The sequence below is a fragment of the Apis mellifera genome, linkage group LG15 (assembly GCF_003254395.2).
Source record: "Apis mellifera strain DH4 linkage group LG15, Amel_HAv3.1, whole genome shotgun sequence".
NCBI classification, from domain to species: domain Eukaryota; kingdom Metazoa; phylum Arthropoda; class Insecta; order Hymenoptera; family Apidae; genus Apis; species Apis mellifera.
This window is the reverse complement of record NC_037652.1, coordinates 923,048-939,216: the sequence shown is the minus strand read 5'-3', so window position 1 is coordinate 939,216 and position 16,169 is coordinate 923,048. Positions and strand designations below refer to the sequence as shown.

The 16,169-nt window shown below is 24.3% G+C and overlaps 2 protein-coding genes across 3 annotated transcripts; both read left to right on the top strand.

Annotated features, from left to right (window-relative positions):
- The first annotated feature begins 1,112 nt into the window (after positions 1 to 1,112).
- Positions 1,113 to 7,695, top strand: LOC100576799. The gene is made up of 5 exons (XM_026445671.1): positions 1,113 to 1,434; positions 1,805 to 2,214; positions 2,336 to 2,437; positions 2,535 to 2,701; positions 3,841 to 7,695. Exons 1-5 carry the CDS (start codon positions 1,113 to 1,115, stop codon positions 6,608 to 6,610), a joined length of 3,771 nt encoding a protein of 1,256 aa, XP_026301456.1. The 3' UTR covers positions 6,611 to 7,695.
- Positions 3,821 to 11,144, top strand: LOC107965788 (probable serine/threonine-protein kinase DDB_G0279719). 2 transcript variants are annotated; one of them, XM_016917359.2, is made up of 2 exons: positions 3,821 to 3,839; positions 10,736 to 11,144. In XM_016917359.2, exon 2 carries the CDS (start codon positions 10,753 to 10,755, stop codon positions 11,008 to 11,010), a length of 258 nt encoding a protein of 85 aa, XP_016772848.1. In that variant the 5' UTR covers positions 3,821 to 3,839; positions 10,736 to 10,752; the 3' UTR covers positions 11,011 to 11,144. The 2 variants fall into 2 exon arrangements, with proteins under 2 accessions (XP_016772848.1, XP_026301461.1); XM_026445676.1 differs by lacking the exon at positions 3,821 to 3,839 and adding an exon at positions 3,905 to 4,204.
- Positions 11,145 to 16,169: the final 5,025 nt, after the last annotated feature.

The window sequence follows — 16,169 nt, the reverse complement described above, 5'->3', positions numbered from 1 at the left end:
AATATGATTAAATTAAATAAATTAAAAAACATATCATATAATACATGAATTTTCATATCGATTATAATTAAAACTAATCACATATCAAATTTGTTAATCTGAAGTTATCTTATCAATGTGTTGAATTGATAATATCGATTTTACTTTGACACCATCAATGTCCTATCTTAACATTATATTTTTACTAGATAATAAAATAAAATAAAAGTAATTTTTGAATAAATAAATATTTTTAAAAAACATCGAAAATTATTATATTTATGACATATTATGAAATTCATTTAATACATATTACATAAAAATTAATAAAATTTTGATAAAAGAATATAAAAATAAAAAGATTAATAAAAATGATTAAAAGAAAAAATAAATTAATTTTTCTTACGTTATTAAAATAATTATTAAAAAATAAAATAATATTAAAAAATAGATAAAAATATTGAAATCAATATTACATTTAATTGCAAATAATTCTATTGCAAAAACATATATGTACATATATACATAATATATATATATATACACATTTTTATAACCTATCTTCAAATATAATTAGATAGAGACAATAATATAATTAAAAGTAAAATAGAATATTTAATATTACATCATTTTTAATTTATATTCATGAATTTCTTTAATATAATGAATTAAATAATTATACAATTTTAAATAATTTTAATTTTAAATAATAAAAAATATTTTAAAAGTAGTTAATATAAAAGTATATATAATATATAAAATTACTTAATATTTCTAAAATTATTTATTATTTTATATTATAATTTTTATAGATTTAAATAATATAGCATATTAATTAAAATTATTTCGAACTTTTTGTATAAAATAATTATGTATATTATTCCAATATATCGATCAAATAAAATAATAAATATCACAATATAATAAATAAATAATTTGTATTAAGTCAATACAATAAGTTGTTTCAAACAACCTTTTGAAAGGAAAGTGGCGATATTTCAACGTGCATCAAATTAATAATTGACTATCGTATATAAATTTTTTAATTGACAATGATTGCTTATATAAAAGATCAAAATATACAGTATGTTAGAAAAGTTAACAAATTTTAAACATTATTTAAGACAACTAGTATGTTAAGAACAATTTCTCAACTGACTCCTGTAGTAGCACCATTTCAAATATGGCTGAAACATCAGCCAGTGTGTAGTTCATACAGTGTGGTTGGTTGTTACAGTAGTTTGTATAACGATTCATCTCTCATTATTACGCATCGGCTTAAATATTGCGTGTTTTATCTCTATAAAGTTACGAGAAGAGAATTTCAGCAGTCCAGTAAAACTGCTATCATCACATGCAGTCAGATAAAAAAAGAAAAAATGGCACCAACGCGTGTTATTCTTTTTTCGTGCGGCAGTTATAACCCTCCAACCAATATGCATTTAAGAATGTTTGGTACATATATATCATTCCTTATAATCAATATCAGTCTCTTCGTAAATACTTCATAAAGCTCTTCAATATGCATAATATAATAAACTTTACGATAATTATATTTTATTTTGAACAAATTATTAAAAGTATATTATGTAATCAACGGATGATGTTGTCAACATATAAAAAAATCGAATGATTAATTCTTTTAAATAAAATTAAATATATATAATTTTTTTATTTTATAAAGATAACTTTAATTTTATCTTTTTATCATTTTATAATTATGTTAAATAATCCTTTTTTTATATATAAATATTATATATTTTATATATAAATATTATAAAATTTATATTGAATATTGCAATAATTTTTCATTTGAAATTTATAGAAATTGCCAGAGATCATCTACATAGAATGGGCACGCATATTGTAGTTGGTGGTGTTATATCTCCAGTACATGATGCATATGCTAAAAAAGAACTAGCAAGTGCAACACACAGATGTGCTATGTTAAGATTAGCCTTACAGAATAATGATTGGATTCGACTTAGTACTTGGGAAATTAAACAAAATGGTTGGTCAAGAACTAGAATAACTTTACAATATCATCAAAATTTATTAAATTCCATGATATTTGATTCAAACAATATTAAACATAATATTCCAATTGAAGATCTGGAATGGATTCCAGAAAATATAAAAAATAGTTCTGATCGTACACCAATTCAAATTAAACTATTATGTGGTGCTGATTTACTAGAAAGTTTTGGAATTTATGATCTTTGGATGGAAGAAGATGTAAATTGATATTCTTTTATTTTATAATATCATAATACCATTGATAATAATGTTATTAATATAATGCTATTAATAATAATATTTTAATAATTAAAATAAATATTTACATTTTTTTTTATAGATTGATGCTATTGTTGGAGAACATGGACTTGTAGTTATTACTAGGGAAGGTTCTAATCCAAATAAATTTATATATGATTCAGACATTCTTTCTAAACATATGGTAAATGATCTTATTAATATTGATTATATATATATATATTGATTATATATATATATTATGTAATGTGATTATATTCTGATAATTAACTTCCATACAGCACAATATACACATAGTAACTGAATGGATTCCAAATGAAGTCAGTTCAAGTAAAATAAGAAGAGCATTAAAGCGAGGTGAAAGTGTCAGATATCTTTTACAAGATGCTGTGATTGATTATGTCTATAAGCAAGGAATTTATGATGCAAAGACAACAGCATCAACAATGTGAGTCTAACAATAATTTAACTGAAATGATAGATCATATAATTAGTGCTAATTTAATAGCATATCTTCCAATAGATTTAAATAAAAATTTATTTTTATGTATTTTGTATGAAAAGCCTATATTTTTATAGCATTCATAATCCACGTAGTTGGTGAGTTTAGAGTGTACGGAATTAGTTAACTTAATTGATATAAAATAATATGAGTATATATTTATGATTAAAATTTAACTCTCTTAATACTCAATAATATTGCACTAATTGTGAGAATATAATAATTAAAATATTAAATTTATTTTAGAAGTATGAAATTTAAAATATTGTATGAAAGAATGAAAATATGAAACTATTTATTGTTAAAAATTAACTCTTTAAATGTTTTATAAATACTACAAATTATATTATAAAAATAATAGATTTATTTTATAAGAAATATATTTAATTATAAAACGAAAATGAACGAAGTAATATAATTATTTTTATGAAATTATATTATATGTATTATATATTATGAATCTTGTTAATGAATATTTTTCAATTTTTGAAATATTATTATATATAGTGATTTTTTGAATTAATTTAATTTATTGAATTAATATTATCCTAGAAAATATTTATATGTCTATATTGTAATATTATTTTATAAAAATTATTTATTGAGTGTTAAAAGGGTCGCTCATCATTATATGATCATCAGATATTATAAAGCAATATATTAGTCTAGTCTAAGAATCTTTCATTTGTATATAAATCAAATTTTTAACGATCTATTTTCTAATACTGTAATTACAAATAAATCTTAGCAACTGCATTTTTTTTTACATTCCTTATATTATATTAATTTCTCTAATTAAATATATTATATTTAATTTGTCAATCATAGTAAAAGTACCGATTCACGATAAAGATAATTTTCTTTTTTTCAGTTCTCTTTACTATTTATTAAACAACACAACAATAAAAAAAATAAAAGAACGAAATTTTTTATAATTATTCAGTATAATTTTTTTTTAAAATTAGAATGAATAAATTAGATGATTTTTGTCCTGAATCGAACTTCTACCGAGTATCAAAATAATGAAAACCATATAAAAAATAGTGTCTTGTTTTTCACGCTGTCAATCTACTTGGATACTGAAGTAAGTTGGAACTGACCTCGCCCAATGCGAATAATTACTTGACCATTGATTCCAAGTATCAAAGCACCTTTCTCACGCCGTCGCCTAGCGACGTTACCATGGAATCCCCGAGTCCGATTGAAATTATATCCATCGATGTGCCTGACACTGTTCTGCGTAAGAATATGCAGAACGCAACGAATGTGGCTTGTGTCACCTCACGTCACGTCGGCGGCGGCCTCGAGGAGGCGCGCGAGAAATTTATTAACGCTCTCGTCGCCGAGAACGGTAACGCCAAACATATAACAACCGCGAAGGCCGCGTATCCAGGTCTCGCGAAACAGATCATCGCCACCGAAACCGGCGAGTCGCAGATCCTCGACGAGGTAGGTTTCGTTGACGATGATAGAAAGATCAGGAAGGTGGTGAGGGTACAGCCTCGATCGAGTCAGCTAGAAGAGGTGTCCCCATGTGTCGCCACCTCGTCGAAATGCGAGAACTTTGTTAAAATTAATGCGAGATCATCTATCGAGACTAAAAATAGTACAGATAAATCTTTACAAATGATTGACAGAGCTCGAGTCCAGTACGATATCATCGATGTAGGATTAGGAGATAATAGTGGCGATGTTAAATCTTTGATTTCGTCTTCAACTGTTTCGTCTAAAAAAATATCTGCTATAAAAAATGCTGGAGGACGTCATGAATGCGCCTTATCCGATTTTAGCGTGGACAAAGAGGATTATAGGCTGACATGGTACGGTTTAGACGACGTAGCTGAAGACGAAGTCCAAGATGTAGATGAAAATTTTCGGTTAACCAAGCATAACTCTTTTGAGAATCAGCAGGAGAATCTACAATACAAAAGCCAACAAACTGATCGAAAGAACAGCGATGAAGTTTATGATCAAGACGGTTTTTCTAGCGATAGTATTCGATGCTCAAACACGCAAGTATTAGTAGTGGTTAGTGCAATGATACACAATGCTTTCGATAAAGAAGGTACGACATTGATTGTTGAAGAAAATGGTGTACAGAATAAAGGAGAGATCACGATATACAAAGGTGAATCAGATGGAAGTATTGACAAATTGAGTCTATTGGTACAGTCACCTGTTCCATCTTCAGTGAGTGATGAAAGCACTGTAAAAATACAAGAAATAATCGATGATGGAACGGAAATGACGAAAGAAAATTCTGACTCATTGGATGGAAAATCTTTGAAACGAGATGTAAGTTTAGAAATAGATGGTAAGTATGTAAAGTCTGTAGTGAATGCTTGCAAAAGTCCTAGGAAAACAAAGAACGGTCAAATACGAATATACACCAATGAAAATGATGAGAAATGGATAAAAGAGAGTGAAAAAGTAGAAAAGAAGATTACCGATTCAGGCACACAATCGGAAGAAACATTTTATAAAACTGTATCAAAATCATCGTCGAAATCAAAGAGTCCTAGAAAAGAAGGAAAATCTCGTTTAAATGGTCAGAAAATGACTAGCAATTCGAGAATTTACGAGTCCACGGTGATCAGCGACGAAAAAAATAAAAAATCAAAACAATACGGTGTGCCTTTGAAAGGAAGTTTAGATTCGGTGATCACTACAAACGATTCTAGAACAATTTCTAGGAGAAAATCGAAAACTGAAGAAATGTTTTCGAAGAAATCAAAGAGTTACGAATCCATTAAGAAAATGCAAGAAGTATGTTATGAAGATCCATCAAAAGCTGATAGCACTTCTCAGTTAATTACAGCAAACGAATTGGACATGCAAACGGATGAATTTTGCTCTGTTTGTTGCTATGTAAACGAGTTATCTCTAAAAACGGAGGATGTTATTGGAACAGAAGAAGTGATTCTACGTTCTAATTGTAGCTCCATTGCTGATGAGGATTCAACAGAATGCGATATTTGTAGCTCTTGGAATCTGCAAGAGTCTACTGATACTATAGATCGAAAACTTGTTTCTTCAACAACTGATTGCGACCAACTGTGTGAAGTATGCGAGATCTGCAATGAGATCTGTGCCACGTTTAACCCCGATCAGGAATCAAGATCTTATTCTATAACCAGAGAACCAAGAGATCTGATTCAAAGTCGGGTATTTGAATCTTCCTCGAGAAGTCTTCCAAAGGATAACTCCAGAATCGGTGATAGTATTGCAACTGATCCATCATTGGATGAAGATAGTTTTGAGATCGAAAATTGTGGTTTCCAGAGTGGGTCAGAATCATTAGTTCACCAAATTGGTGAAAAGCAATTATCCAAGTCTTTCAATATTTCAGATTCGGCCGTTATCAAGAAGAAGTCACGAGACAAATATTTTATTCCTAAGGATGAATTGGCTATTCTGACCAGTGGCTCTAGACGCATGAATCGTAAAGGATCCTTATTCAAAAAAAAACCAATTGAAGATCCAGTTAATATTACTCAGGATAAGAGACGTTACTCGTCAGTGGATAATCTTCAATTAGCAAAAGCGTCTTCCAAAAGCAATGATAAAATTCTTAGGCCTAAGAATAACAAGCTGATTGGATCTGCAGATAATATACGTATTTCCAGAAATTCTAGAAGATGTAAATCACTGCAGAGATCAGCAGACAATGTTCGATACATGGATTCGTCCACAGATAACTTAGATTCCTTAGTGGAGAGTCTAGGAAGGGAGGATGATACGCAAAATGATTTAAATTGGTTGGAGAAGCCAAAAGTTAGAGACAACGAAACTGTAAAGATGATTCTAACCAAACATGGCATTAAGATAATCAGTGAAAAGGAAACTGCTCTGTAATGAAAAAAATGAATGAATTCAATGAATATACAAGAAATATAATCTGTTTAAAAAAAAATCGCTCACATTAGTTACAAAAAAAAGTTACCAAATATATATTATATATAGAACACAAAAATTAGTTCGAATTCTTGTTAGGCCAACTGCAAATTCTAGGATGCAGATCGACACTCTTGTGATAATTCTGATCGATATAACTTCGACAGATACAAGATTTTTCATATTATAATAGAGATTAGTTAATGAATATACGTATCAATATAAAAAATAAAAAATATATATATATTATATATATATATATATATATATATATATATATATATATATATAATATACACACATATATATTTATAACTCGGAAAACAAATTTTTTTCCGAGAGAAAGAGAAATGCCAAAAATGTTACAATTTAATCCTACTCACAAATTCTATTTAATTAATAACAATGATGTTCATGCGAAGAGATTCTTCAACAAAATTTAAGAAATATTATATAAAAATAAAAATAGAGAAAAATCTTGGCATGGCATCATTGCATCGCACATTATTCTCCGTGAAGGGAAAAAAAAGAGTTCTAAAATGATGCATATGAGAGTATACAGGCCTTGGAAATATTTCTTTAAGAAGTACAGCCAGAGAAAAAAATATGATATTATATATTATTATTACGTTAACGAACTAATTTAAAAACTGTCGTACATAATTAAATAAATTAAATGAATCGCAAAGTGTATTGTGTATTGTAATATGTGTTTGAAGTAAATATTTAAAGGATGAAGAATTAAAAAGAAGCTCAAAAAGTTAGAACATATATAAAATAAAATTATAGAAATTCGAAGAGAAATCTGGATAATGCACGAAGATTCGAAAACTGCGAATCAAGACAATCCTATAATTAACTCGTCAATATTATATGAAAAAAATAAAAAGAAAATGATTTTGATTAAAATATAAAATATAAAATATTCTATACAAAATATGTAAGAATGATATATGTTAGGATGGGCTGCGATACATCGATCGCGAAGAACGTGATTAATTGATGCTTCTAATGTAATTCGCTGATCTCATTTTACCCTTCATTGCATAAAAAAGAAAAAAAAGGATTAAAAAGATAAAAAAGACCGTGCACTTTCATTTTGGATGTGAAATATTATTCGTTAATTCAATTATAGACTGTCTTTCTGCGCGATGAGTATTGATATAATTAATTGATTTATACATACATACATACATATTTCTGCCAAACAAATTTATTGAAAACGTGCCAATTGTTTTTTTATACTTTTGTAGATATCGTGCGTTTTTTACTATTTCTCAAACGTCATATCTTTATATGATAATTTTTAAATCATTAATATGTATTTTCTTAAAAAAAAATACAAAGAGAAATCGAGAAGAGAGAGAGATACGAAAAACGTTTCTTGATTCTATTCATCTATTCTATTCATTATCATGCATCTATATCCGTTATTATAATAATGATATAATGAAAAATATTATAATAATGAAATAATGTTTTCTTTATCTTGAGAGATCTCTATAAGTATCTTATAAGTTTATTCTCTTATTTTGAATCAGTTTCTTTTTCTTTTTTTTTTTTTTTCATATCTTTGTATAAATATCATGCGTCTCTCTCTCTTTATCGTAAATTTCGCTTTGAAAAATCCCTCCAGGGATTATTATTATCTTTTTTGCAAATATTTATTCAAATATCGGCGAAGTACTCCACTGCATCTAACTGTGATGAAATCGTTCCTAGAACGAATTAATATACTCATGAATTATATTAAAAATATCTTTTTTTATAATTAATTTATATTAATATTTTTTAGAATACTTTTATTATAAACATTTTATTATAAAATTAGATTTATCAATAGACTCGATTGTAAATATGTTTAGGTGCAATGGAAATGAATTGTTGCTTATAAAAATGTGCAAATTTGTAATTCGAATCGAGAATCCGAACTTCGGTTCGGATCGAGGAAGTTCAATTAAGATCGGATTGCAATACTTTCGTATTATTCGAGAATTTTAGCTTCAGCTAATCATTTCGATTATTATCGAGCAAATCTAAACTATTGCTCATGTTTTAGAAATTTTAAAAGTTTCTAATATATTTCGAACAATACAAGATAAAGTATCGAAATCTCATTTGATCTTATTCTTATTATAAACTTCCATTTGAGCCCATAAATTGATTCGAGGTAATTTTGCACATCTCTAGTTTGGTATAATTGAGCTTCTTAGACATATATCTATGTTTTCATAGTGCCTAATTTCCATTGTTCTGCCAATAATCGCGTCTATTCGACAAGCTATTGTTGAAGAGCATCATGTTTGCGAATGATTTTGCGAAAAGTGATTAGTTTTTTAATTTTGTTTTTTTTTTTATTTTTGTTTCTTTAATTTTTTTCTTAGTTGAAAGGGATGTCTTTTTTTTTTTTGAACACATCCTTCTTTTCACAGCTCTATTTTTTTGTTAGTTTGGTACGCAAGCTTAATTTTTTCTATACTATTTTCATCCCCTCTCGAGCAAATTGTTGTTCGCTCTTGTTATTTGTAACGTAAATAGACGAAGGTGGCGAGAAATATGCTCAAGCTGACAGTATTGATGGTTTAACCCTTTGGGGACGCCATTTTTTGTATAAGAATATCACATAATCGAGTGAACATAGAAAGGCAAAAAAAAAAAAGAGCGCAAATGTTTTACATCAATTCGATTGATGTATTTTTATTATAGAGAAAATATATATGTCTATTTATTTTTGTTATAAAAAATTCTCATTGACGTGGGATTGAATATTATTATAATAGAACAGCTACCTGGAAATATACCGGCCTTCGACCGCAAAGGGTTAATTCACGAAAAAAAGTGCTTCCTGAGTGCGACTAAAACAGTCTTAGGCTGTCCTTGTATCATTTTGGACCAATTCGCTTCTTTTTTCTATCCCTATATCGTTCGTTTTTTTCGTTATTTGTATTTTTCGATTATTTCGTGATATGTGAAATGTGTTTGGCCATCACGACTTCTATCATGCAATCGTTATAAAAAATTAAAATTATAGATAAAAATCGATGTATTTTCAAAATGTTTTTTAAAATTTTTTTAAAAATTGAAGAAAGAGTACAATGTTTTAAGAAAGAAAAAGAATATAGAGACTTTGACTATAATTGTGAGTATTATAAATTTTTTAAAATATTATTACTTTATTATTATATATATCTACCAAAGATATTAATATTTTAATAACATTTTTGAATTTAAATTTAAAATAATTATATTAAAATTAATTTTTATAAAAAAATATTTAAAAATAAATTTTTCAAATTTTTTTATGATGTTGATAATATGAGTTTAATTTAAAAAGAGATGAATAGTTTAAAAAAATGCAAGAGTTATAATTTCAATTTCAATTAATTCCAATAAAAAAATCGATATCATTTTTATATTTTTATATTTTATAAAACTTAAATATCTCGAAAATTTTGATTTATTTAAAAATTTGCAAGAAAATAGAATAGAAATATATTAGAAACTATAATAGATATTAAAAAAAATTGTTTTTATTCTAAATAAGAAAATAAAAAAAAATAATCCATGCATAATTTACAAACTTAACGCGTTTTATAAAAATAGAAATTTCAAAATTTTTTTGAGATGAAATGAATTGACAAAAATCAATTCATTATTGTCTTACTATTTGAAGATAAACTATTGTAACAAACAATTATTTAAATCAAAATATTTCATTTTTATTTTATTGTATCTTAAATTTATTAAATTTTCTCTTTTTTTTATATTCCAATTCTAATTCATAGATTTTTTTTGTTTTAGATCTCATAAATTTAATCTTTTTCTAGATCTTAACAAACATATCTTAATTTTCTAGATCATAACAAAATTATGTTCGAGTTCTATATGTTAACGATACGCATTTGTTTTTATGATATATTATTGACATCTCTTTCTCAATTTTAATATCTGAATTTGAGAAATATTTTTGCCATGAGAAAATATTAAGAAAAAAAACGAGATAATCGAAATCCCTCCCTCCCGATGGCGTGATAGAAGTCGATGTGTGGTTCGGTTCTGATGGAGCATGTGATATGTGTTTTCCAGGGTACAGCAAAACCTGCATGCCTACTGTAAGACAGATAATTGACTGTCTTGTTGCTGCTCGACCCATGCCAATCCGATGCGGCCCCTGCCTTACTGCTAAATGTTCTAATACTGCTACTAACAATCGCGATAGTAATGGCGTTAGTAGCACGGCTAACAGCAACAACATCGACAACTACATCAACAACAACAAGAATTTACACGCCTACGAGAACATTCAAAGCTTTAGTATACGCGAAAATATCCCTATTGGTTGCGCAATTAATCGCGACTAGAATTTTTGTTTTTGTGCAGTGCTGGGGAAGTTTGATAAATCTTTCCCATATATCGAATCACAATTTAAATTTTTGCTGAAATTTGTTAGAATAGAAAAAATAAGTTTATTAAATAATATCTTTTTTTTATGTAATATTAATCGTAAAACAATTATTTTATTAATAAAATATAATATTAATAATTTTATTAATAAAAAATTTGTTTTCTTTTTTTTGTCAGTCAGTAAATCACTTTGAAAATTTGTAAGATAAATTTTAATGGAATTTTTATTAGTTTAACATTCTTTTATTTAAATTATTTAAAAATATTGTTTTGAATAGTGATAATTAATTTTTGATTAATATTAATTATTAGTAATTAATTATTAGTACTATAAATTATCTGCAAATTAATTTAATATTTTTATTAACATATTTTATAGACAAAAAGTATGTGAAGTATTTTATAAGGATATGATTTATTTGTATATACTTTTTGATATCTTTTAGAAACAGAAATTCTTTTAGATTAAAAGTACAAATTATAGTGGTTATATAGAAAAAAAATTTTTTAAATTTTTATCTTTTGAATATTAGAAATTAAAGATTTATTGTACCTGGATTGATATAAGATTCAAAAGCTTTAAAATATTTGTGAATTGAAATTGCTTTTCTAGTAGAAATACAAGCATAGATAATATTTTTAAGTTTGAAAAAATAGAACTATTTTTTTTTAAACAAAAAAAAATGAAGAGAGAAAATACATGTATATATCTTGTTAATTTTTACTTTATCTTGGTCGAAAGATATCAAGATCTTTTTATTAATTCTTATTATCAATAATTTAATGTAAAATAAATAATTTAATTATAATTAATTATAATTTAATTATAATTACATCCTATTGATTTACTATTGATTTATTTATAGAATTTATTGTTGCTTTATACAATTAAATTAAATTATTTTATAATTTAATTAATTGATTAATTATACAATTAATTAATTGAAAAAATTAAAACTTTCAGTTTTCGAATATTCTGTATTCTCCCTGGCACTGCTTGTTGAAAAATTTTGCAATTTTTTGATTCTTTTCTTTCGTACTCAGATCATATTTTTTAATATTAGAATTTGATACATTTTTTTGCACTATTAATGTTTAAAAAATGGTGTCAAATTTGATAATTGTATTATATCTCGCAATTATTGCAAAAGAAATTATTTGCAAAGAAAATTATTAAATTTTATATAAAATTTATACAAAAAATTAATTAAAAAATTTTTTACAATTTATATTAATAAATAAATTTATAAATGACATCATTTTTTTTATCATTAAAAATTCACAAAATATTTCAAATTCTATATTTCATTGTATGAATTTGTGAATACACAAGAACATAGAAGCTTGTTAAAAGGCATGTATTTAATATTTAAATATTTAAAAAAAAAAGAAGAAAGAAATGCTATTTAATATTTGGCACGTTACCAATGATCATTATTTTCATTTTTTATAAAGATTTAAATAAAGCTTAAAAATAAAAAATAAAAACAAATAATCATAAAATTACTTCTATCAATTACATTTATTGAATTATTATTATAAAATAAAGAAACATATATTAAATTATTAATTAATAATTTATTTAAAAAAAAGATTATTATTATTATTTTTTTTTTTCACAATATATTGTTATTTTCTCATAATAAATAAGTCGTATAAGTTGCGTATTTATTATAATTGCAATTATTATGTTGCAATATTTGCAGCTAACTCTAATTACAATAGATGTTGTCTATTATCTTCTGTATTCAATGATGCATTAATTAAAAATAATTTCTGCTTTGGTACTTGTTTCGGACAATTTGCGAATGTTGTTTCGAAATGAAATCAATGGTCATGCGGACACGCAATAAAACATGCAGGTCAAAATTATATAGAGTTAATCAAATAATGATTAGAACACATAAAACTGCATCCTCATTACAGCAATAAAGATGAAATTTTTTTTGTTTGATGTTGTTGCATGTTACAAAAAACGTCCAATAAATTGAAAAAACTTCTTGCTTCAATGAGGTTGCTTCATATTTTACGTATGAAATTTAAAATTTTTGCCTTTTACTTTTTTATTTTGTAAAATATTAATTAAACAATAAATGTTAATTGTGATTTTAAAAGTAATTCAAAAAAAAAATTGAATTATATATAAGATTTATTCGTATGTTTTGTTAAATAGAAAACAACTTTATCGGAAAAATTTTACTATTGTATTTTATTACTACTTTAAAATATATGTGATTTTTGCGGGCAGCAAAAGATTTAGCGTCCCTTGGATATAAGAATGGATTTATAAAGAAAAATTAAAATAATTAATACATATTTTATATACGTTGGCAAGAACGAAAGAATGAAAGAATGAATGAAAAAGAAAGAATGTTAGAAATTGAATAAACGCAAAAGAAATTGAATCATCAATTATATTTTTAAAAAAAAAATTTTCTTTTCTAATTACAGTCGATAAGATTGTTTGTAAAAATTATGAGTATCTAGATATTCTAGATAGTTCAATTTCAATTTTTTCTTCTGTTGTTTAATACATTGTTTAATATATTAACGTTTAATATATTATTAATTATAATTAATGATAAATAATATATGATATTTTATTCACAGTTGATTTACATTTCTATTTTTATTTCAATTAGAAAATCTTATGAATTTTTCATTATCGGTCGCTAATATGTTAACTTATTAATTTACAATATACTGAACTTTACACTCTAATGGATTTATATATGTTATCTTATTTTTAAATTTAACATCAATATGAAATTTATGTAAAAGAAAAAAATATGTAGAATATTTGAAATTTAAAATTTAAAAAAAAATCTATCTATATGCAATAAGAGATTATAGCATCTTGGAAAACATTAATGAGCTTATTAGAAGTTCACAAAATGTAATTAAAAGTTAAAAAACTTCATCTTTTATAAAAAAATATCTAATTAGTTCTTAAAGAATAATTAAAATTTATTAGTTTATTGACTGCAAATTTAACAAAGTTGTTTGACGCAACTTCCTAGAAAGAATTTTATTAATATATATCGTGAGTCATATTAATTTTTATATTTCGGAAATAACTAAATATCCAATGATTTTAGAGATCTCGATTTCAAAACAAATAAAAGTTGGTATATAAAAATGTTTATTGAAACTTACTTATTGAACTAATGAAGTTTAAATTTGAGAAAACGAGACATAGATAGAAATCTATCATCTATAATTCTATCATCACTTCATTCTGTTTTCATTTAAAAAATAAACTTAATAAATAATATAGTATTATAATAAACTTAATAAATAAGTTTCATTTTTGTATATTAATTTTTGTGTTCATATTGATCTCTAGAATCAATCTTCCAAAGAAATGCCAATATATTAATATTCCATAAAACAAAACAAAAATATTTATTTCGTTTTCTCATTTATCAATAGAAATATTGATTTGTATTGATCTAATTTATCAATAAAAAATATATCTCTTAATGTACATATATATCATATATTACATATAAATATAAATAATTAAAATTAAATAATAGTTCTTAAATATAGAATTCCATATTTTCAATCTTTTTTTATTTGTTTTATTCAATCATTTTTTCATGGTTGATAGCTTAACAATAATTTTCAATAATAATAAATCAACATAGAACATTTTATATGAGCAGTTTTATTATAATAATTTTTAGAATTAATTTCATTAAAAATATTTATATTTTTTCAAAAACAAAAAATATCAGAAGTTCATTTTCAAAAATTTAGTAATTCTAATATTAAAAAGATTCTGCGGATTTAAATATTTATATTTTATGTATTTATATAGTTTATTGTTTGTTGATTATCCAAAGCAAGATAAATCTATTGGAGTGCAAAAATCAAATGTTATAATTCTTTAATAATAATATAATAATAAAATGATAAGTAATCGCCAAAAAAATCTTCCATCAAGTGAATAACACTATTTTTCTTAAGTTTAATTAGTAAGTATATTTAGTTGTGATTCAAAATAAAAAAAAATTAAAATAGAATTTGAGATTTGATATTAAATTTTATTATAATTGCGTGATTGCATGATTTATTTGGCGATTTCTCTAATCTAAATACCAGGCAATTCTAAATCATGTTTAATAATATATTATTAAGTTTATTTTAAAAGATTATTGAATCGATTACATAACAAATTTTATTGATAAAATTATCATCAATATTAAAACAAAAACAATATTTGCTTCTTCAAATGGATATTTTTTTTAAATGAATATTATACCATTTTAATTTTTTATTTTGAGAAATTTTATTTTATTTTAAGAATTTTTATTTTAAGAAACATTCCATTATCGGTGGTCGATGTGACGTATCCCAATAATATTATCAATAAATATATTCCAGCCTAAGAGCGACTTAAAAAAAATAAATAAATAAAAATAAAAAAATATAAAAAATTAACACGCATAGTTCGCACATTGTATATGTTTGTATACTATGTTAATCTCTGATAATAGTGACTGTTGTAACATATATATCTGTGAAAGATAAATAAGTATGTAAAAGGAGATCAATAAATCAAAAACAAAAAATTATATTTTATTGATGCCAAAATTGCTTCATCTTTATCCTATTTATTTACAATTTATTATTTTACAATTAATTCTCTCTAATCTAATCAATATCTTTTTAGATTAAACCTTGATATGGATTATTTTGACGTGATTCCAGAACTATAGAAACAAGAAATTTTAACAAAGAATAAAATTAAGGTAAATTTTCTAATATATAGTATTTGAAATATTTCTTTTATTAAATTATCAATAATTCGTATAGTTTTTATTTGACTATCTTATTTTATCATAGAACGGTAATATCTGAACATATTCTCTTTTCTTATAAATTTAAATTTAAATTAATTCTGATGTTAATGTTTGTTTAAATTACATCATATTTTCTTATTATATGAATCATTATCAAAATTTAAAAAAAAAAAATTTTAAATATTATATACAATTTTTCTTACAATGAATTAATCTAAGCAAATGGATTTAGATTAAATTAATTGTGTAATGATTGTAAAAAAGATACTTTTACATTATTACACAAATAAAATTATTTTATATGTTAA